At 38.6% G+C, this 25124-nt stretch overlaps 1 protein-coding gene across 2 annotated transcripts in view; it reads left to right on the plus strand.

Moving 5' to 3' along the window:
- The window catches only part of LOC133848338 (uncharacterized), an 88155-nt gene extending 64255 nt beyond the window's left edge, over positions 1 to 23900 (plus strand). For both annotated transcript variants that reach the window (XM_062283846.1, XM_062283847.1), the window contains 6 exons: positions 1606 to 1740; positions 13968 to 14598; positions 16600 to 19857; positions 19923 to 20112; positions 20179 to 20298; positions 21396 to 23900. In XM_062283846.1, coding sequence (XP_062139830.1) covers positions 1606 to 1740; positions 13968 to 14598; positions 16600 to 19857; positions 19923 to 20112; positions 20179 to 20298; positions 21396 to 21582 — 4521 coding nt within the window. In that variant the 3' untranslated portion in view covers positions 21583 to 23900. The remainder of the gene's footprint in view (positions 1 to 1605; positions 1741 to 13967; positions 14599 to 16599; positions 19858 to 19922; positions 20113 to 20178; positions 20299 to 21395) is intronic.
- Positions 23901 to 25124: the final 1224 nt, after the last annotated feature.

Consider the following 25124-nt stretch of genomic DNA (forward strand, 5'->3'; position numbering starts at 1 on the left):
TGCTGTCAAAATAAATTGATGGCTCTATATCTGTGCTCAACAGTGAGGTAGTATACAAAATGAAATGTACCAAATTAATATACCGAAAAAAAATAAACTGTATATTTGTATACACAAAATTATAGCTCCATTTCGAACTGTCGGACATGTCTTTATCGTCTTTGCTGTTGACGCTGATCAAGAATATATATACTGTATATAAATACTTTGCCGGGTAGCAGGTATAATAAATGTAGCTATGCAAATGTGATTGTTGCAGCTTCAAATTGAGTTGCACATATTATTTGGAATGCACACACATACATACTATAGCGTACATTTAGTATATCTGCTTCGTGTGTGTGAGAGGCATGAGCATGAGCTGAGCCTAAAAATGCAGATGCAAGCACAAGTATTCGGATAGTGAGATGCAGCCACAAGATTTGCATATGCAAGTGGAATTTGGAAATTTCCTAAGCTGCAGATGCAAGATACAAGGCTCAAATATGTAATAGATGCAGATGTGAATAAATAGTATATAGAGTATATTGTATAGTATATTGTATATTGTATAGTATACGTAATGTAGTATAGTATATTGTTTATTAGTTTATTAGTTTATGGCATAGTATATTGTTTATAGCTATACTGTACTATAAACAACATACTATATTAGAATGGTATATTGTACATAGTATAGTATATAGTATATTGCAAAGAAAGATATTTTGCGAGCACGTATCAAGTTTGTGTTTAATCGAAATTATGTTGACATCGTCGTCTGTCATTACAATAATATACTATATTATATTCAATATACTATAAGCACAGTATATTGTATAGGGTATATACTATACTATACTTTATACTATAAGTGCAAACACATATCAAGTTTCTGTAGTATATTATATAGTATATATATTGTGTACAGTATAGTATATAGTATAGTATATTGTGCACAGAAATATTATGTGAGCACAAATTGTGGATATACATATATAGTAGATATTACAGTATATAGAATAATATTTAGTATATATTACATATAGTATATTAGTAGTATAAGTATTAGTATATTTAGTATATATATACAGAGTAGTATATAATTGTAAAGACAAATATTATGCGAGCACTTATCAAGTTTGTGCTCAATCGAAATTATGTTTTCATCGTCGTCTGCGCCACTTAACGTTAATTGCAAAACTCGTGACATTTTTGCTTTGCATATATGCAGGAGATGAACGTCGTTTCTTGAAGCTTGACAAAAGATTCTCGAGGCGTCGTCGTCGCCATTTTTAATTGTAACTGTAATTTAGCCATTGTGTTGAACGCTTTTGATGACGCAGCAACGAACAGAGCGAGCGCCTGAGAGTATGCAACGCTTTTTGTATGTGCGCCCAAAATACCAAGAAGAAGCAGAAGTGTGTGCGTGTGTGTGTGTGCGACTGTGTGTGTGTGTAAGGTGCACAGCTGTGGCCACTTGGCTTACGTATCTTTGTATGTTTGCTGTTGTTGAAAATGTTATTTTTAGCATACAAATTGTATGCGCTCTTCTCTATCTCTCTCTCTCTCTTTTTTGATTTGCCACACACTCATGCTCTCTCTCTCTATCTCTCTCTGTTGCAGATTGCCATCTGTGATGATTACAGCCTGCCTGTAGACTTTGTTAAGAAACGACCGTCCAGTTTCGATCCCTGCCTGGCCGAGGCAATACCAACGAATCCCGAGCATTGGATAGCACCGAGTCCACAAACTGAATTTGTAAGTACCACAAAACTCAAAACTCTTTTATTTCAATTGTTGCCACATCAATTATTTGGCATCCACGTTTAATTATTTGCAACTGCATTCACAATTGAATATGAAACATGCCACTGCAATTGCCTTTTCATATCTGATCGTAATTTATTGATACACAAATTGCAAAAATCAGATTTGCATTGTTTTTGTGGAAAGTTTATTGGCTGTCAAAATAAATTAGGTTCATAAACAAAGCTTTTAGAATAGGGGAAAAATAGCAACATTTACCGGAATTGAATTCACAATTGATAAAATAAAATTGGCTGGAAGAAGTATGTAAATTGAATTAAGCGAAAAAAACTTGAACTTAGAATGAATTACATATTTGTAATTGATTATATACAGATGCAATATTTAAATTCACAAATGTACAGACAAATTGTAAACCATATTTTTGTAGACAAAGGGGGGAAAGAAAAAAATAAACTGCTGCAAAGTTTATTTAATTTGCATTTAAAATTGATGAAACAAAATTGGTCAAAAAAATACACAAATTAAATGAACATAATTTTTGCAATTTACATATAAATTGTACATCAGATTTTTATAGTGAGCAAAAAATAGCAAAATTTGTGCGAAGCTTTTTTATACTACAACTTTAAAGTTTTATAGAAACAATTTTGTATGGGGGGAAAACGAATTTTTAGTATATTTTGCACTATATTGTATATTTTAAATGTAGTATTAATATACTTCGAATAGTATTTGGTATATTTTAAAATGCAATCAGATATATTTTGCAACTGAAATATCCATCGGTATATTTTCAGTATATTTAAGTATTTTTAGTATATCGATTTGGTATATTTTAAAATATAATCGGGTATATTTTGTACTCTACTTTATATTCAGAATGTAGTGCAGTATCAACACACCTAGAATAGTTTTTGGAAATATTTGTAGTATTTTTCGGTATATTAATTTGGTATATTTTAAATATAGTCATGGTATATTTCGTAACCGAAATATCCTTTATTATAATTGTATGGTATATTCGGTATATATCAAAATATAATCTGGTATATTATGTACTCTATGGTATATTTTTAATGCAGTACTATATCAATATACCAAATATAGATTTTGGCTTAGTTTTTTAGTACTTTTGTGATATTAATTTGGTATATTTTTTGGTATATTTTGTTCAAGACGAGTAGCGAGTATCCTACAGTCTAGCAAACTTGACTTTAGCTGCCTTACTTGTTAATTTCTCAATACAAATTAAAAAAACAACAAAGCTATTGAAATTTGTTCCAAGTTTAACTTAGTTTGTATATAAAATTGATAGAAATAAAATTGGCAAAGCAAAAAAAAAACCAAATTAAAAGATCTTAATTTTCACAATTTTCTTATAAATTTTAAATCAGATTTTTTTAATGAGTGAAAAATAGTAAAATTTGTACCAAGTTTGTTGAATTTGCAGATACTATATAAATGATAAATAATATACAGTTGTAGTTGGCTTTTTAAAACAGGTATATTGAATGTATATTAAATCAACTATGAATGATTAGCTCACAAAATGTGATACATTAAAGTTGAAGAAGCAAAAGTTAGCTAGCAATTTGAGTAAGAAAAGAAACATTTCAGTGGCAGTTAATAAGCTTGTTAATGAAAATATGAATATGAGGCGTATACTTAATATATCATAGACTTTTTCTTTGATGTGCATTATTAGTTAAACCCGGCTCTAAACTTGAGCTAGAATTCAGCATTGAGATTAAGAGTAAACTGCAATTAAAGTCGCTTTGTGCGAAAAGTTTGCTTTTCGTTCGTTCAAAGCTAATTGCGAGCTGCATTAAATGAACTGCAAATTGAAAGCTTTTGCAAAAGTTGCCAGCAAACTTAAAGAGTGAAGTAAAGAGAAGTGAAGGAGGAGGAGGAGGTTGCTCTTGGTAAAAAGCAATTAACTGGCCTCGGGCAGCTAATTGATAAACTGCACGCACCGTCAACGATGAGAGAAGGATGATGACGACAGACGACAGACGACGACGACGCATCGGGAATGCGCTAATGAAAAGCATTTCCTGCCTCCCCGACTCCTCACCTCTCCCACCTTAAGTCCAGAGCTCCCCTTTTGATTATTTAAGCGTAGGCGAACAAAGCGTCGCTGCAACAATGCAAAAGTCTATTGGCTAAATATTTGCAAAAAAAAAGAAAGCAGAATACAAAAAAACAGGGCGCATAAAAATGATAGGAAAACAGGCAGAAAAATGGCAAACAGAAAGAGTGAGAGAGAGAGAGCTGCTCGACGGGTGGTCAGCAATAAAAACAGAGAGAGAGGGTGAGAGAGAGAGGGAAGAGAGATGCAAAGTATTAAGAGGGCTGCCCACAAATCAAATGGCGAATGTGAATTTTATGCTTCCCACCCAACCAACAAAAATCTCAGCGCGTTATCTGCGAGAGAGAGAGAGAGAGAGGAGAAGAAGAAGAGGAGCTGAAGCGGAATTCAGTTTTTTATGGCCACATGCGAAAAATATATATTTCGTTGTATTGTTTTGTTGTTGCTGCTGCTGTTGCTTTGTCCTTTTGCATATTGGTCGTAAAGTGAAAGCAAAAGCAACACGACGAGAAGAAAGCGAAAAGCGAAAGCTGTGTGCGCCGCATGAGGCGCATAAAAAATGTTGCCTGCCTCTGCCTGCCTGCCACTTGAATTTCTTTTTATTGAAATTTGTTTAGCCGCCAGCCATGTATGTGTGTGTGTGTGTGTGTGTTGAGGAGGAATGTGGCGCAGTTTGTGGCGCAACTCGATGGGGGCAGAACAATTGCCAATATTTACTAATAGTTAGTTACAGCACAGAGCACAGAACACAGAACGCAGAGAGAGAGAGAGAGAGAGCACATCACGTAGTTGGCATCCATTTGCCATTCACCATTTGCCCATTTGCTGTGCCGTAAACGTTTCACTGACTGCGATTCGTGCTCATAATTTATGCTTTTTATTTGCACACGTAAACGCCTTGCTGCCCTCACATATTCTACATATATGCTGTGTCTCTTTAATCAGCAACATTTTAGTATAGTTCTAATGAGTGATTGTAAGTAAGTGAAGTAAGAAAACTGCAGAGTAGTGAGGAAATTCAAATTTAAAAATAATAGATTCAAAATATACCATAGTCCTTGAGGCAACCTCATTTGTACAAATAAGAAATCTGCAACCAAATGAGAAATTTAATGTACATATATTAAAAAAATACTGAAATGTATATTTTTGGTATATCAATATACTAGTACATTCAAAATATAACATTGCTATTAGCAAATAAATACAGCAAAAAATACTGATATACATATTTTTGGTATATGAATATACTATTTAGTTCAAAATACATCATTATTTATTACCTAGAGGCAACATTATCCAAACAAGTAAGAAAACTGTATTCGAGTGAGCAAATTAATATACCAAAAAATACTGAAATCTGTATTTTTGGTATATCAATATACTAGTACATTCAAAATATACCATTGCTATTAGGCATTGACATTCTCATCTAATCAAGTTAGAAATCTGTAGTTAAAAGAGCAACTTAATATACCAAAAGAATACTGAAATGTATTTTTTTTTTTGGTATATCAATATACTATTACATACAAAACATACCATATCATTTGAACAAGTAAGAAATCTGCAATCGAGTTAGCAAATAAATACAGCAAAAAATACTGATATACATATTTTTGGTATATGAATATACTATTTAGTTCAAAATACATCATTATTTATTACCTAGAGGCAAGATTATCCAAACAAGTAAGAAAACTGTATTCGAGTGAACAAATTAATATACCAAAAAAATACTAAAATGTATATTTTTGGCATATCAATATACTAGTACATTCAAAATATACCATTGTCTGATACATCAAGGCAACCTCATCTGAACAAGTAAAAAAGATGCAATCAACTGAATAAATGTATATTCCAAAAACACAGTGAAGTGTATATTTTTGGTATATTGTTATACTATGAAACTAATATACAAAAGAATGCTGAAATGTTCAACATATACCTCAAAGCAACCCTATCTCAACAAGTAAGCAAGTTGCAGTCGAATAGGTAAATTAGTAACAAAATAATACTAAAGTCTATATTTTTTGGTATATCGATATTTTACACTCGTATATCATTGTCTGTTTACCTCAAGGCAAATTAATATACCAAAAAATATTTATATATACACCGAAGTGTATATTATGTATACAAATATGCCATTAGATTCAAAATGTATTACAGAGTACAAAATATACCAGATCTGCAGTTGAGTACGCAAATTCATATATAATATTCCTAACATTCATAAATGTATATTCCTAAAATTACTGAAATAGATCAAAATGCATATTTAGTATATCGGCATACTATTACATTTAAAATATACCATTGAGTACACAATATACCAGATTGTCAAAACTAAGCAACTAAGAACTTTTCTTTCTTAAACATTTTCTAAGCTTTTCATCTGATTCCAACCAAATTTTTAACAATTATAAAGAGTGTAGGTATTTGTAGGTAACATTTTTATTCAAATTATTTAGCACAAATGCGACAAATGTCTCTTACATTTCCATATTAAAATTATTTTTTCATTGTAGCTAATTTATACAAATTAAGTCTTATAAATTAGAGATTATTTAGAGAATTTGAATCATTAATGTCAACCTCACTCTTAAATCGATTTCTCGTTAAACATTTTCTGGGTTTGAGTTGTCAGAGTTAATTTCTTGTTGGTTTCATTCGCAAATGTTGAATAACCTTTTTGTGGCTCATTCTTTTGGTCGTTCACTTGATGTCAGGTTTATTATCCTCTTAGCTCAATTATCGAATTATATGCGAATGATTGTTGCCTCGCCCATTGTGTTCTCCTCAATGTTTGCATTACGCCCCTTTTCTAAATTGAGTTGTGCAGTTTGCAAATGCATTCATAATTCCGCAAACAATTGATTGCCAGTTGCAGTTGCATTAACTGGACTATTGTATTGATTGGTCATTGTCAATAGAAGAAAGAGAGAGAGAGAGAGAGAGAGGGGAAGAGAGAGGAAGAGAGAGATAGAGTTTTACGAGTTACGAGACTCATGAATATTTGAGTGCTTCAATGAGTGCTCGTCCGTTGTGCACATTCAAATGCACTTCTGAGTGTTTTGCAATAAAAACTGTTCAGCGTGTGTGTGTGTATGTGTGTGGCACACGACCTCTGACCTCTCACTCTCAATTGTCGTCCCTCTCTGTGTCTCTTTTTTACTCTTCTTCTCCCTTCGCGCCTCACTTAGCTGCCACTTGTGCGCTTCCTGCCTCCAGCGCAACAGCATTTAGCGGCCTCTATTGTCTGTCCCCCTCCCTATCTCTCTCTCTCTCTCTCTCTCTCTCTCTCTCTCTCTATCTCTGCACTCAGTTGTCTCCCTCTTGCTCAGTCGCTGCCACAGTTATTAATGTAATTTTATCTTATGACTTTTGTTTTGCGTAAACAGCCGCGACGCGTGTCCATATATAAAAAGCCCCCAGCTATGTGTGCGTGTGTGTGTGTGTATGGATGTGTACGTGTGTGTGTGTGCCACATTTATGCGCTGCATGTGTTGCTCTTTCTTTTTTTAGTTGTTGTTTTTGGTTGGCGGCGGCAACTCACGTTTTAATGGCGACGCGCGCGACATTTTTCGATATGAAAACCTTTTCCAACAGAGGCTGCCTTCTGCCCCCCCTCTCTCTCTCTCTCTACACCCACTCCCTCTCCCCTCGCCCCTCTCTCTCTTCCGCTTCCGTTTGCCAAGTCTGCTCTGCATTGTGAAGTGCAGTTGGTGGGAGCTCAGAGCTCTTGTATTACTCTCCATGGAGTAATATCAGCGATAACTCAGCAGCTTCAACACAACACGTTTTATTTCTGGGTGTGTGTGCGAGTGTGTGTGTGTGCGAGTGTGTGTGTGTGTGCGTTGCGGTCTTTTTGTTTATTTCAATAACTTGGCGACGGCGGCTTTTGTGTGTTTCGCTGCCTGCGTTTGCCGTATTACTCATACGCCGCTTTGTCTAGCTAGAAACTAGAAAAAAAAAACGGAATCAAACAGTAAAAATGCAAACAATAACGGCGCAGTAAGCAGGCGTAACAACGAATTGGGAATGCTCTAAAAACGAGAGATTAGTTAAATTTTAGTATATTTTTAGTATATATAGTATATTAATATACCAAATAGTGCAGCAAGAAAGCGGAACTAATAATTGAGACAAGATACAAATATTACATATTTAGTATATTTAGGGAGATATATAGTATATTTTATATACCAAATGGTGCAGAATGCAAGCGCAACAACGAATTGAGAATGTTCCAAATCCAAGATACATCAAATGCTATAAATTTAGTATATTTTTAGAATATATATAGTATATTAATATACCACATAGTGTAGCAAGCGGGCTCAACAATGCATTCAGCATTCTTTATAAACAATATACAAAAAATACTAACAATGCAGTATATTTTTTTAGAAGATATATAGTATATTAATATACCAAATAGTGTAGCTATCAAGTAACGAATTAAGTATGCTCTAAAAACAAGATACCCAAAATACTAATTTATTTTGTGGAGATATTCAGTATATTCATATACTAAATAATATAGCAAGCAAGCGCAACAACAAATTCATATACCAAATAAAGTAGCAATAAGATACGCCAAATGCACATAATGTAGTATTTAACAAAATGAAACATTTTTAGTATGTTCAAGGAGATAAATAGTATTTTAACAAAAAATAAAATACTTAGCAAATTAATCATTTACTAAAGTGAAACATTTCTCACTTTGTGATGCACAGATTTTGGTATTTTTGTTCGATTTTCATATTTCAAAATTTTTTAATTATTTCCTGTATAATTCTCTTCTTCCTGAAGCTTCGCTGCTCGCAACTCAATTTAAAATAGAATTCTTAGAATTTTTGCCAAAAAATAATCGATACTCATTTCAATAAGTTGGCAATTATTGAGCCGAAAGAGATGGCAAAAAAAGTTAGTCAGGCTCTTAAGCTGAGCATTAAAAAGAATATAAGAAGAAAATATATGTGTGTTTGTGTGTTGAACACTTTGTGATAGACATCTGCATAATGTTGCTGTTGCCTAACAAATCGTATTATGTTCATAAGCAGCCAAAAGACAGCTTCAATCATAACCTTAGCATAAATTTGCATAATCTCCCATTGGCTGCAACCCTTTTGGCTCCATTTTCATTTCCATTTTCTATTTCTATATCTATTTATTTTCGTAGGAGACTTATTACGACTCTTTTGGGGATTCTTCCGTTTGCTAGTTGGTCACACAGTTATGGGACCCGACGGAGCGAGCGTATTAAAAGCACTCGTCATAAGCATTAACAGATAGACAGCTAGACAGCGGGAATGTGAGAAGGAGATAGAGCGAAGAGTGAGAGAAAGGGAGGAAAAGAGAGAGGTTGCTTCGCATTTTAGTTCCTTTCGAAGGTAGAAAACTTTCAGCTCGTTAGTTTGCACGCTTCTTACTGCCACATCATCATCATCATCATCAACATTATCATTATCATCATTCGGCAACGTTTTCATTAACGTTCGCATAAAAATCACGTTGCTGCAGCAACAACAACAACAACAAAGACTGCGATGATAACAATGGGAACAACGACCGTTAGACATTGAGAGAGAGTCCGTCTAACCATTTTGATTGTAGTTTGTCTAGCCTGACAGCCATTCTCCTCTCATGCCACATGCTACATGCCACTTGCAACACACACACACACACAGTTTGCTCAGCCCTCTCACATTGATTGAAAGACACATTTCACATTTGGTAGCAGCCAGCGAGCAGCCAATCGAACTGAATTCACGTTTCCCGATAATCAAGGGCAAATATTTAAAGAGCAATATGTGTGTGCACAATATGTGAATAAGATTTCCAATTCACCATTCAACTTGGCATTCAACCATCCCCCTGGTGAAATATTTAAACAGCGATGACAACACACGCCACCAAAAAAAAATATCGAACATGAAATATGAGCTCGCATTTCACTTTTGGATACTTTGCATTTCATGAGGATTATTGGATTGCGTGAAAAGCATATCGTTGTTGATGATTATGGCATTATCTCTCTGACAAGCACACTAAATGTGTTAGATATCTATTTAACTGTCAATTTAATTGACACGCAAATTAATTGTTATAGCCAACAACAAGTGTATACTTAAGCTGACAATTAATAAAGAAGTTGCCAAAACAGGCGAGAATAGTTAGTTTAGTAAAGTAAATGATGTTGATCTAATAGTTACTATCCATAGCTTAGTAAATTGTCATTTTAGAATGGGAGAATAAAGTAAGATTAGTTTCTCGATCGTTGGTTATTGCCAACTTCTTATTAAACAGCGCTGCCAACTCAAACAGACTATTGAGCTGACAACCTATTCTTGTACAGCGCTGCCAACTCAAACGAACTATCGAATGAGGGTTTAACTTTCGATATATCTTATTGAAAAAAAAACTTGCTACTCATCTTAAGTCTATGCAACTTAGTTTGCTTATGAAAAAACAGGCGAGAATAGTTTGGTAAAGTAAATAGTCTTGATTAAAGCTTTCTATTTAAAAGTTTATAATACTTCTTCAAATATAAATGTATAACGAAAAGGCAATTTTATTAATTTCTTAAAATTCGTTCGCTAACGACGAGCTGCCAACTTCATATAAAACAGCGCTGCCAACTCAAATGAACTATCGAGCTGCTAACCTGTTTTTGAACAGTGCTGCCAACTATAGAATGGGTACTTAACTATCGATATATCTTATTGAAAAAGAATTCGCTATTTATCTTAGATGTATGCAACGTAGTTTGTTGGAAAATAATTTAGTAAAGAAAATAATGACGATTATAGCTTTCTATTCAAAACTATGTAGTAGTTACTACCCAAAGATCAAATAAAAATAGATAAAAAAAAAACAGCAATTGAATTGAATAAAGTTTAGTTAGATTAGTGCCAACTTCTTCTCGAATTAACTATCGAATGAGTGCCTAACTATCGATATATATTAATGAAAAAGAAGTTGATACTTTCCTTAAATGTATACAACATAGTTTGATTGTAAAAGAAGCGACCAGCCGAAAATAGTTTATTAAAGTATATAATTATGTAAATAGCTTTCCATGTGAAACTGTCTTATATCTATAGATGATTGTCATATGAATGAGTTTATTCTGATTTTTAAAATAGATTCCGAAAATGCAATTTTATTGAAGTAGGCTTACTCATATTCATTGTTTTCTGATATTTTGTTAATGGCGAGCAGCCAACATTTTATTGAATGGTGCTGCCAACTCAATCGAACTACCGAGCTGCCAACCTCTTATTGCGCAGTGCTGCTAACTCAAACGAACTATCGACTGAGTGCTTAACTATCGGTGTATCTTATTTACAATAATTTAAACTCTAATACACAAAATTAAGGAACTTTATATAGCAATAATTAACATTTTCATTAGTACTAACACTTTAGCTGCTATTTCAGCAGCAAATGCATCAGTTAGCTTTAAGGCAAACTTAAGCTGAGTTAACTTGGGGGATTTGCAGTAAGTCCGCTGCAAGTTGAATTCATCTCTCAGTCAACATTGAATAGAAACACCTAGAACACATCCCTTGGAATGTGAACCCCATCAGCAATATGCCAACTGCATTGTCTCTGTCTCATTTATGAGTGTCGAGTTGAGAGTTGAGAGTCGAATTATCAGCAACCTGGCAACCTGCCACCGAACCACAAACAATGCGGCTGTTAGGGGCAACTTAAAAGAGAGTGAGAGAGAGTTGGAGAAGGGAAGCAGAAGCAGAGTCTATATAAAGTGTAAATTTGCATTGCATTGGTTTCCTTCTTTCCCCCCTCAAGTTCAAAGTCATTAAAAGTGTTTTTTGTATTTCGTTTGCATCGATGAGGAGCAACAACGAGAACAGTTGCTGACGACGCAGTTGCTGCTTAATTTATGTGTTTCAATTAAAAATTCCTTTCAATTTCAAAGTCCGAGCAACAATAGCGACCATTGCTTAGCCCCCTCTCCTGATTCCCTCTCCTCGCTCCTTCTTCCCTGCTGTTGTCATGGCCGCAGAGAGTGGCATCAATTTCCTCCTTGCTTCGCTTGCAACATGGACCCCAAACCCAAACCGAGGCGAGGCTCTCGTCACATGGCTTGCTACATGTAACGGAAATTTATGTTTAACAATAATGCGCATATTTACGGCCACAACGAAGGGAGAGAACTACAGCGAGAGGGGGGGAAGGGGCACAGTCTGTGTGGCTGCTGTTGCTGCTGCTTATAATGTGTGCACATTAGGGACACGTTAATGTCGTTGTGCGACCTGATGTTGCAGTTTTGTAATGTTCAGCTATTTGTCATGCCAAGCCGGACTCACGCTGGACAGCGGCTGAGTGCTAAGAGCGTCTGACATCAAAGGGAAAAGGGAAAAAGGGGAAAGGGAATGGAAATAGCAACGGGAACGGGAAAGGGAAATGAAAATGAAAATGGCAAAGGATGCGAGACAAGTTTGTGTGATAGATAGTTGAACACGGATTGATGGATAGACAGCCAGATAGACAGATTGAGGAATTGATGAAAGCAACATCACGAACTCATAATCTGTCAGTGCAAGACGTGCAACCTCGCCGCCTGACATTTGAGCAGAGTTTGTGCAGTTTGCAGTTGAATATACGAACAGCAGATTAGTTTATTTCCAGCAGCTTTCAAACTTGGACTTGTTTAGACTATGTTAGGTCCATTTGATTATTTCTTACACGTTTCCACGTGGGTTCGGTATCAGATCTCTGCAAATATTAAAGCCACAGTGCTGAAACTTTGTTTATGTGCTCAAATTTAACTTATATCTGAGCTGAATATCCGTTGCTAGACTTTCAAGCAGAATTTATGAAACTTGGTTGAATATACCAGCTGCATATTAGTTTATTTCCAGCAGCTTTAAAACTTAGAGAACCAAATAAAGGAGTAGTTGTTGTTGGATTGTTTTTCACACGTTTCTACGTGGATTCGGCATCAGATCTCTGCAAATATTGAAGTTACACTGCTGTTTACTCAGCCTTACCTTTTATATGAACTGAATATTTGACTTAAGCTTGTAAGACTTTTAAGCTGGATTTAAGCATTTTAGTTTTATATACAAACTTCAAATTAGTTTATTTTTTAACTTGAACAACCCAAAGAGCAATTAATCTTTGTTTACATTGTTGTTAATCTACTGCGCAACTTTTTACGCATTTCCACACGGGTTCGGCATTAGATCTCTGGAAATGTTAAAGCTACGCTGCTGAAACTTTGCACATTTACTTGGATTGTGCTATTTTTTGAACTGAATATCCTAGTTTGGATTGTAAGACATTTCAGCAGAACTTGTGTTGTTTAGTTGTATATACAAGCAAGATTACATGCGGATTCGGTATCAGATCTCTGGAAATGCTGAAGCTTCACTTCTGAAATTTGGCATATTTGCTCCGACTTAACTTTTATCTCAGCTAAATGTCCGAGTTTTGATTGAAAATTACTGCACAAGCTTTCACACATTTCCACGCGGGTTCGGCATTAGATCTCTGAAAATAGAGAAGCTACACAGCTGAAATTTTGCATACTTGCTGCTATTTAACATTTATCTGAACTGAATATGCGAGTTTCGATTGCAAATTACTGCACAACTTTTCACGCGTTTCCACACGGGTTCGGCATCAGATCTCTGGAAATAGAGAAGCTACACAGCCGAAATTTGGCATACTTGCTGCTATTTAACTTTTATCTCAGCTGAATATCCGAATTGACCACAAATCGAATGGGGAATGCAGCACATTTGTTTTTCGTTTAATTGAAATTGACTTTGCGGCCAGCGCGAATCGAAGGAAGGAACTGAAAACCTAAAAGCGCTTAACGAGTTGAGACCGCTGTCGAGAGTGGTGGCATATGATTGGTGGTTGCTGGTTGTAGGTTGTAGGTGGATGGTTGCATCGACATGAAACACGCACATTTTTCAATTAAATGCCAGCGAATTGTAATTGAAACGCAAATCAAATTAGTTTGCAACCGCAAATGCAGCAACAAAAAAACAACACAACAAACAGCGCGAAAATGTTAACGCGTTCTTTTTTTATCTCCTCCCTCAACGTATTTTTTTTCTTGTTTCCTCATTTCCAGCTGCCATTTAACGAAGCCCAACAAGCGACATTGCAACAGCAGCAATCGACAGCAACAGCAGCAGCACAGGCTGTGCCACCGCCGCCTGCCCCTTTGTCGACATTGCCGAGCCAAGCGGCGAGTGCAGCAGCGGCTAGCACCAGCAGCAACAACAACAACAATCCCAGCAACTGCAACAACAGCAACCAACAACAACAGCAACAGCAGCAGCAGCAGTTGCAGCACGTGCATAACAACAACACGTTGCCAGCTGCACCGCAGCAACATCAGCAGCAACAGCAACGTGCAACGCTGCAGCATCCGCCGCTGCCCAACAGCAACATCAAGCAGGCATCCGTTAAGCTCATCGAGGGCTACTCCGACCCAAAGGATACGCGACAGCACAAGAAAGTCTATCACAAGAAGGCCAAACGTCGCTCGGCGCCACCGCACAAGCGACAGCAACATCATCAACAGCAACAACAGCAGCAGCAGTTGCAAACGTTGCCAACGCCACGCGGACATCAGCAGCAGCAGCAGTTGCAACAGCAGCAGCAGCAACAACAGCAACATCTGCAGCATCGCCATTCCACGTACAACAACAACAACGGCAACCACAAAAAGGACAAGCGCAGCAGCCATTACAATTCAGGTGAGTTCACAGCAGACAGCAGACAACAAACACAGTGGCAACATGTTGTCCAAATGCGAAATACTATATATACATTTTAGTATATTTTAAAGTTGCTTCTTGTGGTAGCAACTTAATTCAGTTTTAGCCCAAGTACAAATGGTTATTGCTGGCAATATACATTGAAGATAATATTGGTGGGATACAACAACTTGTTCTTTTTGAAGTCTTCTTTTTGTAGAGAAACTCAGACGTTGATACTTTAAAGTGTTGTAAAGGCAAACCTCAATCACCCAAGAGTTGTAGTTGTCTAGAAAACATTGCATACTTTGGGGGTGCTTCCGAAAGCTAGTTAATTTGAGTGTCATAGCAGTTAGCTAGTGCTAAGCCAACGAGCCAACGCAAATTATCCAATTAGAAAAGTAGCCAAATTCTCTCGTTTTAATTTTTTAGTTTGTTAAAATTGTTTTTTTTGCAAAACAAATTTTTATTGCAGGGAAAGTGAAGATAATATTGTAACACATGAAAACTTTCTATCTGCTGGTTAATTTAAGTGTCATAGCAGTTAGCTAGTGCAAGCCAACAAGCCACTCAAATATTCAATTAGAAATGCAGTCAAATAGGAAATACCATATGATTTTTTTAGTTTATTGAAATCGCTTTTGTAGTAGCAAAATGGTTATTGCAGACAATATAAATTGAAGACAATACTGTAGGACAAAAGAACTCTCTATCTCCTTCTCTCTCTCTCTATCTCCATCTCTCTCTCGCTCTCTTTGAAGCCTTTTCCTTTTAGAGCAAAGCAATTAGATATAGAATACTGCATAGTTGTTGCTTGACAGCAAGATGAAAGACAAATCTACTCCAGCTATTGCTCTAAAATTTGTTTAATTAGTCGATCGAGGTGTTTTTATTAGGTTTATTAAGTAATTGAAACAGTATAAGCAATTATTTATAATACCATATTAACACTTTGAAAAGAAACTCATTTAGACTTAACATTAGACTCATATAATGAAGAAGTATTCAATCGAAGTGCTGTCTATAAAAAAAACATTTCATACTTTAAGGATACTGCTGAAAGCTACTCAATTTGAATGTCACAGCAGCCAGCTAGTACTAGACAAAATGCCACACAACATATCCAATTAGAAATTCAACCAAATAAGATTTATTTTAATAATTTTTTTATTTTTTATTTTAATTTTGTAGTTTAATACAATTGCTTTTTGTAGCAACAACTTTATGCAGCCTTAACACGAAAATTGAAGATAATTTTGTAACACACGAAAACTGTCTTTGCTAGTTGAGTGCCATAGCAGCCAGCTTATCCAAGACAAAAAACCACCCATATAACCAATTAGAAAAGGAGACAAGCCAAAGTTAAGCAAGGAGTTAACAACAGCTCATCATTTTATTAAACAGCACTGAACTGAAATTACCATTTACATTATTAATAGAAATATGTTGGCAAACTTTAAAGAGCTTGCTTAAAAAGCTTAAGCAATTTCAAATAAGCGCTCTGCGTAATCCTTAAATTACACAAAGCATTGTAACGAGGTTTGCTGCTTCGAAAATCCTTAAATTACACAAAGTATTTTAACGAGGTTTGCTTTTTTTTTGGGGGGTCAGACGCTGTGTGGCAACGTGCTGCATTGCTGAAAGCAGCAGCAGCAGCAGCTAGTGGCAATTAGACGCACTTGCCGCCGCATTCTCTGGGACGTTGAATGTTGGCGTCACTGCGGCGACGTTGCCATCGCTGTTGCGGCTGCAAAGATCAGCGAGGCGTTAAATAGCAACTGGCAGCCCATTCGACTGAGACCGAAAAGCGACGCATTGCCGGGCAGCCAAGCGCCTAATAGACTGCAACATAAAGACACGGACTGAGAAAGGGAGATAGGGAGATAGGACGAGAGAGAGGAAGTTCCGAGAAGATGCCACACTTGGGTTGCCTCATTTGACTACGTCGCAACGTTAGACGTTCTTTTGATTCGCTTGCTAATTTACTTTGGCCTCTTGCAGATTCCTCGGCACCCAAATCCTCCGACGAGGAGGCGGACATCGACGAGGAAGTCGAACGCATACCGCCACCGCCGCTGCCACCGCCACCGGCAACCGCAACAGGAGCCGGAACCGGAGCCGGAGCAAGCGGTTCAGGGGCAGCTGCTTTGCTCAACTCGCCGGACAGCATCTCGGATGATTTGGTGCGTCCGCTGCCGCCACAGTTGCAGCGCAGTCCACGCAAATTAACCGTTGCCCAGGCGGAGCATAGCAAGCGTCAGCCATCGCCCTACTACTACTCGGATCTGCTGAAGAGTCGTGACAAGGACGAGGACAAAGACAAGCAGGAGAAGCAACAACAACAGTTGCAACAACAGCAGCAGCAGCAGCAGACACTCGAGCGTGAGGCAAAGCAAAAGTGCCGCCAGTCGACAGCAAGTGAGCCGCCGCATCAGACGCAGACACTGCTCGGAGGTTACAGGAAGAGTAGCAGCTTGGATGCGCCACAGCAGCGCGAAGAGGAGCACGACGACAACGACGACGACGACGAGGAGGAGGACGAAGACGACGACGACGACGAAGAGGACGAAAATCCTCACGAACAGCAACCGGATCAGGATCTCGATCACGAACACGATCAGGAGCAATCGACACCAAAGCGTTACAGCTTCACCGAGGAGGGCGTGAGGATCATTCGCTGCGAGACACCGAGCACCAGCACCTCAGAGGAATCGGACTGCAGCGAGTGCCTCAAGCGACGCGAGTGGCATGCCCGTGCCTTGGCCTTAGTGCGCAAGACGTGCAACGTTCAGCCGCGACATCAACAGTTGCCCATTAGCAGCGGAGAGTTGCAACTTCAGTTGCAGCATTGCGACGCCGGAGAGGGAGAATTGCTCAAGTGCTGTCCACCACCGGGCATAGGAAGCGACCCGGGAATAGGAATAGGAATAGGAGCAGGAGTAGGAGGAGATCGGAATAGGGATCGGGAGCGGGAGCAGGCGGGGTCGATGCCGCCGCACCGCCTGCTGGGCCCAGCAGCCGTGTGCGGAGCCTGCATCCCGACGCCAGGCAACAACAGCAGCTCCGTTGGCGGCGGCGGACTGGGCGATGAGCTCGACGAGCTCGAGGAATACTTTCGGCCGCGCAGCATCTTCTATGTGCATCCGCATGGCGTGCACGAGTGCGACGAGTGTGCGCCGCCAACAGCAACAGCAGCAACGACAACGAAATCAACTCACAATTCCAATTCCAAATCGCATTCAAAGCCAAACACAAAGCCAAAGCACCCCAAAGTAGGTGTTGTAAACGCACAACGAGAGGAGGAGAGAGCAAAGGAGGAGCAAACGAAGCAGAGTCTCGAGGAGGAAGACGACAACGAGGAGGAAGAAGAGGAACGCGAAGGAGAAGGTGAAGGAGACGAGGAACACGATTCGGACAATATGGCAAGTCGCCGACGGCAGATCTATGAGACGGCATTCGATTGCAAGATTGCCAAGTCCGATGACGATCTCGATGAGGTGGATCGCATCACCAATCACTCGGTGCTGCTGCAGCTGAGCAATGGCAACAACGAGCAGCTCTCGAGCAGCAGCCTGAGCAAGTCAAAGTCGCGACTCGAGTGCAAGCGGGCCAAGAACAGCAAGAACCAGGCGCTGCAGGAGCAACAGCAGCAAACGCAGACGCAGGATTCACCCGACGGAGGTCAACAGGTGCTCCAGGTTCAAGCGGAACTCAGTCAGCTGCAGCTCAGTCAAGTGGATCAACAGAATCAGAATCAACAGCAGCAGCAGCAGCAACAGCAGCAGCAATCGACTAGTGTTGCTGCGGTGTCGACGCAACAGTTGCCGGCACGTGGCTACACGCCGTCGCCCCCCTCGACGGCACCGCTGCCGATCAAGTTCCCCGGCAAACACGAACGCTACATGAACAGCATCAAGAGTGCGCCCAATTTGCCAGCGGCGCAGCCAGCGCATCCGCGATTGCGGGACCTCCGGCTGCCGCTGCAATCACTGCGACAGCAGCAACAGTTGCAGCTGCACTGCGCCAGCAGCAACGACAACAGTCTCACCGACAGCGCCTATGTGAATCCGCCCTCAACCAACTCGAACTCCGCCTCCGTCTCGGCCTCCGTCTCGGCCTCAGCCTCGGCTTCGGCTTCAGCCTCTGCTGTCGCAGCTGGCGCGCGACGTCCGCGCAGCTTTGTGCTGGAGTCGGGACGTGTCTTGGAGCTGCGACGCAGCGCACAACCGCAGCGCCATCAGCATCATCACTCGCATCACCAGCAGCAGCATCAGCAATCGCAGCAGCAACAGCTGCCACACGGCGTGCCACGAAGAACGTCCCGACATGCGAGCGGCCACAACTACAGCTCAACGGAGAGCATCGCCACCTCGAGCAGCGGCGGGAGCATGGAGTCCCTGCGGTCCAGCACCAGCGAGGGTAATCGCAGCACCTCCAGCTCCGAGTCCCGACACTCGAGCTCCCTTAGCTCACACAGCTCGGAGAGCGGCAGCGGAAGCGCCAGCTCAAGTGTCGCTTATCCGCTGCGTGCGCCTCCCGTGTTGCTTCACTCGAAGCTGCACATTCTCAGCCCCATCTCGGACAAGTCCTCGCAGGAACCGGCCTCGGCCAGTGTCTCGGAACAATCGCAGCAGCCGCCACCGGCAACAGCCTCTGGAGCAACAGCTGAGGAGTCAGGGAATAAGCCAAGCACCGAAGTCTCACTCGCTGTGCCGCTGCTGAGCAAGCAGCGCAGCGGAAAACAGACATCGACGACGGCCCCCAACAAGGCGCTTCTACAACTGGCGGACGAGCTACTCGGTTCGGACAGCGGCATCTCGCTGCATTCGCGGGAGGATGGAAAACCGCAGCAGCTGCAGGGACTGCAGCGTCTGACGCTCCCCAAGCTGCAGCTACAAGGCAACAGCAGTCTGCCTCAGTCGGAGGCAAGTGCTGGCGTTGCTGCTGCTGCAACGAGTGGCACAGCGGCTGGCGGAGGTGCCGCAGCATTGCCGCAGGAGTTGCGTGATTTGCCTTTCGATATGCCGAAGTTGCGACGCCGCAAGACGCTGCAACAGGAGGCGGCCTGCACCTCGGGTAGCGCCACTTCGGTCGACCTCGGAGATTTACCCTTCGATATGCCAAAGCTGCGACGACGACTGCGCGCCAATCAGGCGGAGATCAACAATCTGCTGATGCACAGCACCGAGTCGAGTGGCATCTCGCAAGCCTCCTCTAGCCATTCGATGCGCGACGAACAAAAGTTGGCCAGCAAGCTGGGTGAGTAGAGTGGGAATTGCAAGTTATTCCATTCCAAACTAAGTCTCCCTCTCTTTTTGTTTTAGATACTGCGCTATTTCGACAGAATCTCACACTGAATCTGAATGAACCGCGACAGGCGAGCAAACAGTTTGGCAGCCTCGATCTGCGGGGTCTGAGCAGCCACAAGGAGCTCAATATGAACATGAATCTGTGCCAGGGTTACGTCACCGCTGTCGATCTCATCGATGTGACCATTCCTCTCGAACGCCAGGGGTAAGTCCTCAATTATCTACCATTGTGTACACAACTAAACTTTGTTACTTGTTTCCTTATTCTTAGCTGGTATCATGGCGCCATCACACGCATCGAGGCGGAGACAACGCTGCGTCCGCTGGCCGAGGGATCGTTTCTAGTGCGCAACTGTGAATCCACCAAGCAGGACTATTCCCTGTCACTCAAGTATGTCCCCGACAACAAGAATACTATGCCAAGAGTAACGAGTTTGATATGAGCTAACAGCTAAGAATAGTCCGATAGCAAGAGACACAGCTGTACCTAAGTAGTTAGTCTTAAGAAAGCTTTAGCGCTGAACCAGAACTGAGTAGATTGAATCTAATTTAAGTTATTAAACAATAAGCCATACTATATGAGCTCTGTGAACTTATTAACAGCTTAACAAATTTCTAATTTGTTAATTTGCAATTCCAAATTTATAATTTTTTAATTTGCAATTCCAAATTCCTAATTGGTTAAGCTGTCAATAAGTTGGGATAGAGAACATATCGTATGTCTTATTTTAGTAATTAAGGAAGAAATTTGAATATCCCATAGGGTAAAGAGTTATTTTACCAACAGAAATGTTATTTACATGCTCTATCAGAGTCAATATCTTAGACGTTATAGCGATGTCCATTCAAATGTCTGTCTGTCCGTATGATCTTAGAGTCCATAAGAGATAGAGCCACAATTTTGTAGCTGTCGGATATTCATTTATTTGCCTGGTAGTTAAGAATATTTAGAGTTTATTAGCATTATCCTTAATATATACTAAATCAATATTCGTTATGCTAGATATACTAAAATATGCCAACTTCTATATTTCCTATATTGATAACCAAATATAGGCTTTGGTATATTTAGTATATTTGTTATATTGATAGCCTAATTATATATCCATATACTAACTAAAGCTTTTGGTGTATAAAAAATACTAAAATATACCAGCGGCTGTATTTGTTATATTTATAGGCTTTGGTATATTTCAGTGGTTTTTGGTATATTAGTTTAGTATATTGGTTATACCGATAAGCTAATATAAGCTTCAGTATATTTAAGTATTTTTGTTATATTTAGTATATTTGTTTTACTGACAACCCAATACCAACATATACTATTTCAGCATGTTTTTGTGGAGTAGTTTAGTATATTTTAAGAATTATACCGCCAGGACAGCTTTTGTACTTGTCATAGAATAACTTAAAATAACATATCAGAAATGAGTAACTAAGCTGCTTTAAATACTGCCAACAAATCTAATAAACCTTTTTGTCTTGCAGGGGTGCAAAGGGATTTATGCACATGCGGATTCAGCGCAACGAATCGGGTCAATATATACTGGGACAGTTCAGTCGACCATTCGAGACAGTTCCCGATATGATAAGACACTTTTGTCTGAATCGATTGCCGGTGCGAGGAGCGGAGCACATGTGTCTGATAGAGCCGGTTATAGCGCAACTGCTGTAGGCAGCGGCTTAAACAGTCGGAGAAGAGTAAGAACAGAATTCCACAATACATATTGAATAGCATATAAACAAAGTCAAGGAAAGAAGAACAAGAAGATGGAGAAGGAGAAGAAGAGTACTTATACTAATTATACTCGTATAATACAATATATATTTAGTACGTCTATGCACTAGTTATATGCTCTTAGTCTTAACTAAACTGTTTCAACTCGAACTCAAAACTCGAACTAATTTCTGTTTGCAACACAGACACCAAACAAACAAACACACACACACAGACACAGAGAAACGAACTATGTAGTTTAGAGTTAAAGAAGTACGTAGCACTTGCAGACAATACCACAGAGAAGAGAAGAACGCATATTTATACATAGAATACATGATACATAATGATTGATATACATGCATACGATACGATAACACGTTATTAAGCTATACGAGATCCATAAAGAATATAGGAAGAGCACTTGAATCAGTTGATATGATATATGATTTGACATGTTTACACTATAACGATAACGTAGTACACGATAAATGACACGAAAAACTAACACTTAACGATCATCTCGAATCTAGCAATATCACTTAAATATGTACTTACAAAGTCTAAGAATACTACGTAGCACACACACACACACACATACTCATACATCAATCACAAACTTACACACACTTAAAGCCCCGTTTACACTTTCGGGCATCTAAGGCACGTTTACACGATATTACAGAACGATTAATAGTAATAATGTTTAGATTTGCGCTTTTGTCGGAATGTTTTTAGCGGATGCAACTCTAAGCAAATTTGTTGATTAATTTTATGTTCCAAACTAAATACATATATATATATATATGAATATATATATATATATATAGATACATCTATCTTATATACATATACACACACATATTTATATATATATATAGACATATATGAGGCATAAGTTGTAGGAGCAGGCGAGATGTGGAATAGTATCTTTTTTTTCCTAGTTTTAGGCCAGGCATGCAAAAGTAGAACGCTCAAAGCGCTTTTGATTATTGGATATGAGTAGTTTCGGTTAATCGATATGTAGTTTTTCGATAACGATAACGATAACGTACGGCAAAGGATATAGCAACGCATATGAAAGCTCGGTTTTAAGTGTTAGTTTCTAATATTACAAAAACCAAAAAAAAAAAAACATAAAAATCTAAAAAAAAAAAATCGAATTCGAATGAGATTGCAGAGTATATATGGTAAAGCTAAACATATTTAGTACGATATATACACTCACATATATATATTCTTACTATTTAAATATATATATATACAGACACAATATTAAAGAGCAGTCAATGGTTTTTTGGTTCCAGTAAAAAACAAAAGTGAAAACAAACGAAAGACAAAAGAGAAACAAGAAAGAATTGCAAGAGAAGATAAAGTATTTTTGTTCAGTTGATCGGATGATATTATGTGCAATATACAATTACTATATATACATATATATATATTTTTTCATTCTTATTTAAATGAGGTTATGTTTTATCTGTGCCAAAGTACTTAAGTATTATTATGATTACTATGTTTACTCGTATTAGTTGATTAGTTGATGTAATTAGCAGTTTTTTGCATGATTTTTACATTCTTACATTTACGTACATACATTGTTGCCTAATTTCACATTTACATTGTTGCCTAATTTCTAATCTTTGTGCAATAGCATAACTTGACCTTTTTTGCGAGTTGATTTCTCCAACAATTTGTAGCTTTAAGTTGTGCAACATTTGTCTAGCCACACGATACGATACCAAAATGGAAAAGAGCAGAGAAGAATGAGACAGAAATTAACTAAAGGAGAGAATGCTTTTGTACATACTTGAATTATATTATATATATTTAAAATGTAATAACAAATATGATTTCGATTTGCAATACAATTCTAAGCATAAGATTTCCATAATACATAATAACAGAAAGAACAGAACAGAACAGTCATGAAAAGAAGAAGGGAGCAACATAGAAAAGAACGAAAATTGAAAATTGACTTTCCTCCTCCTTCGCTCCCAACCAGAAGAAGTATAGCAACAATTTTTGAGGCTTCCATCAGTAGCAATAAAGAAGAAGAAGAACCTAAGAAGGAGAACAATAGTTGAAGAACACTCACACACATGCATTACTCACGAAATACTATCTACTCGGTATCTATATATCTACTATATAGTCGATTAGTGTGTAGAGTCGGGCAATCGCTCGCTTCCGTAATTCTTACAATCTATATTCGAGATTTCTTCGATTTAGAGAACACTCTTTGAGACATTCTTATTTTTTTATGCAAACACAAACACACTCACACACACATAGACAAACATCACATGTGTTTGTGTATCTACGTATCTTAACTAAACAAACCGAAGAAGAAGAAGAACAACAACAACAACACCAACAAAACCAGACAAAATAATTATAAATTATATTAATGAGAGATGAAAACAATGAACAGCAACAAATGCATACAAATTTAATATGAAACCAAAAACAACAACAACAAATGAACGAAAATGTATTTAATAAAAATATAAAACAAACAAATAAAAACTTGCAAAAAAAAAAATATAAATAAAATTGTAATATGTGTTTTATTATAAATGTGAATACCGATCGATAGAATCCTGCGTCAGGAATGAACAAAATATCACAATTTTAGTAATAAGGATATTCTTTTTTTTACTGTATTTTAGATATTTCCGCCATATCCTGTCCGATTTTGAAAGGACATACTTTTTGGTACTCATATCCCACAGGACTATCGAATTGCATTCAACGATTTTCAGGATTCCATCAAAAATTGTGCCCCAAATTTTTCAACATTTTTCTAAGGGGGAAACATGCAAAAATTGCTGAAAACTCACAAAATCGTTCTTATCTCGGTCATTTGAAGGACGACAAGGATGTCCTTTGGCACACAGACACTACTAATCGAGATCAGTCGAAATGCAAAACAAAAAGGACGAAGGTCCTTACAGGAGCGGAGATAATGAGAAAATTTTCTTCAGCTAAAATTGCCTGTAACTCGGCTGTATCCTGGCGTATCCTGGCGAGTCCTGTCTCAAACGATGGCTATTGGGTAGACCTATCAGCTAGCCAAAGGACATTCGAATCGTCCTTACCGTTTCCGAGTTATCCTGGATTTTGTGTTTTTCGCTTGTTTTCTTCGGCCTTCGCAGCGAAATTTTACAAGTGTTGGATTCCTAGATGAGCCCATATTTTGTTGATGCCGATCGATAGAGTTCGTTCTTACGATGCGATCGAGACATGTCCCGACATCCTGCGGCAGGATACGACGAAGTTATGAGCATTTTTCTATAATTGTGCTCATATGAATTGACGAACCTAAAAGTATGCAACAGAAATTTTCTCGAAAAAGAACATCTCAAATTTTTCAAGGGGGAGGCATGGAAAAAATGACTAAAAGTCCGGAAATCCGCCTTAACTCAGCCATTTGAAGGACTACGATGATGTCCTTTGGCATACGGTTAGCTTTTGACACGAAATTAAAGAATCAATTG

This window comes from Drosophila sulfurigaster, chromosome X (assembly GCF_023558435.1).
Source record: "Drosophila sulfurigaster albostrigata strain 15112-1811.04 chromosome X, ASM2355843v2, whole genome shotgun sequence".
In the NCBI taxonomy this organism is placed as follows: Eukaryota; Metazoa; Arthropoda; class Insecta; order Diptera; family Drosophilidae; genus Drosophila; species Drosophila sulfurigaster.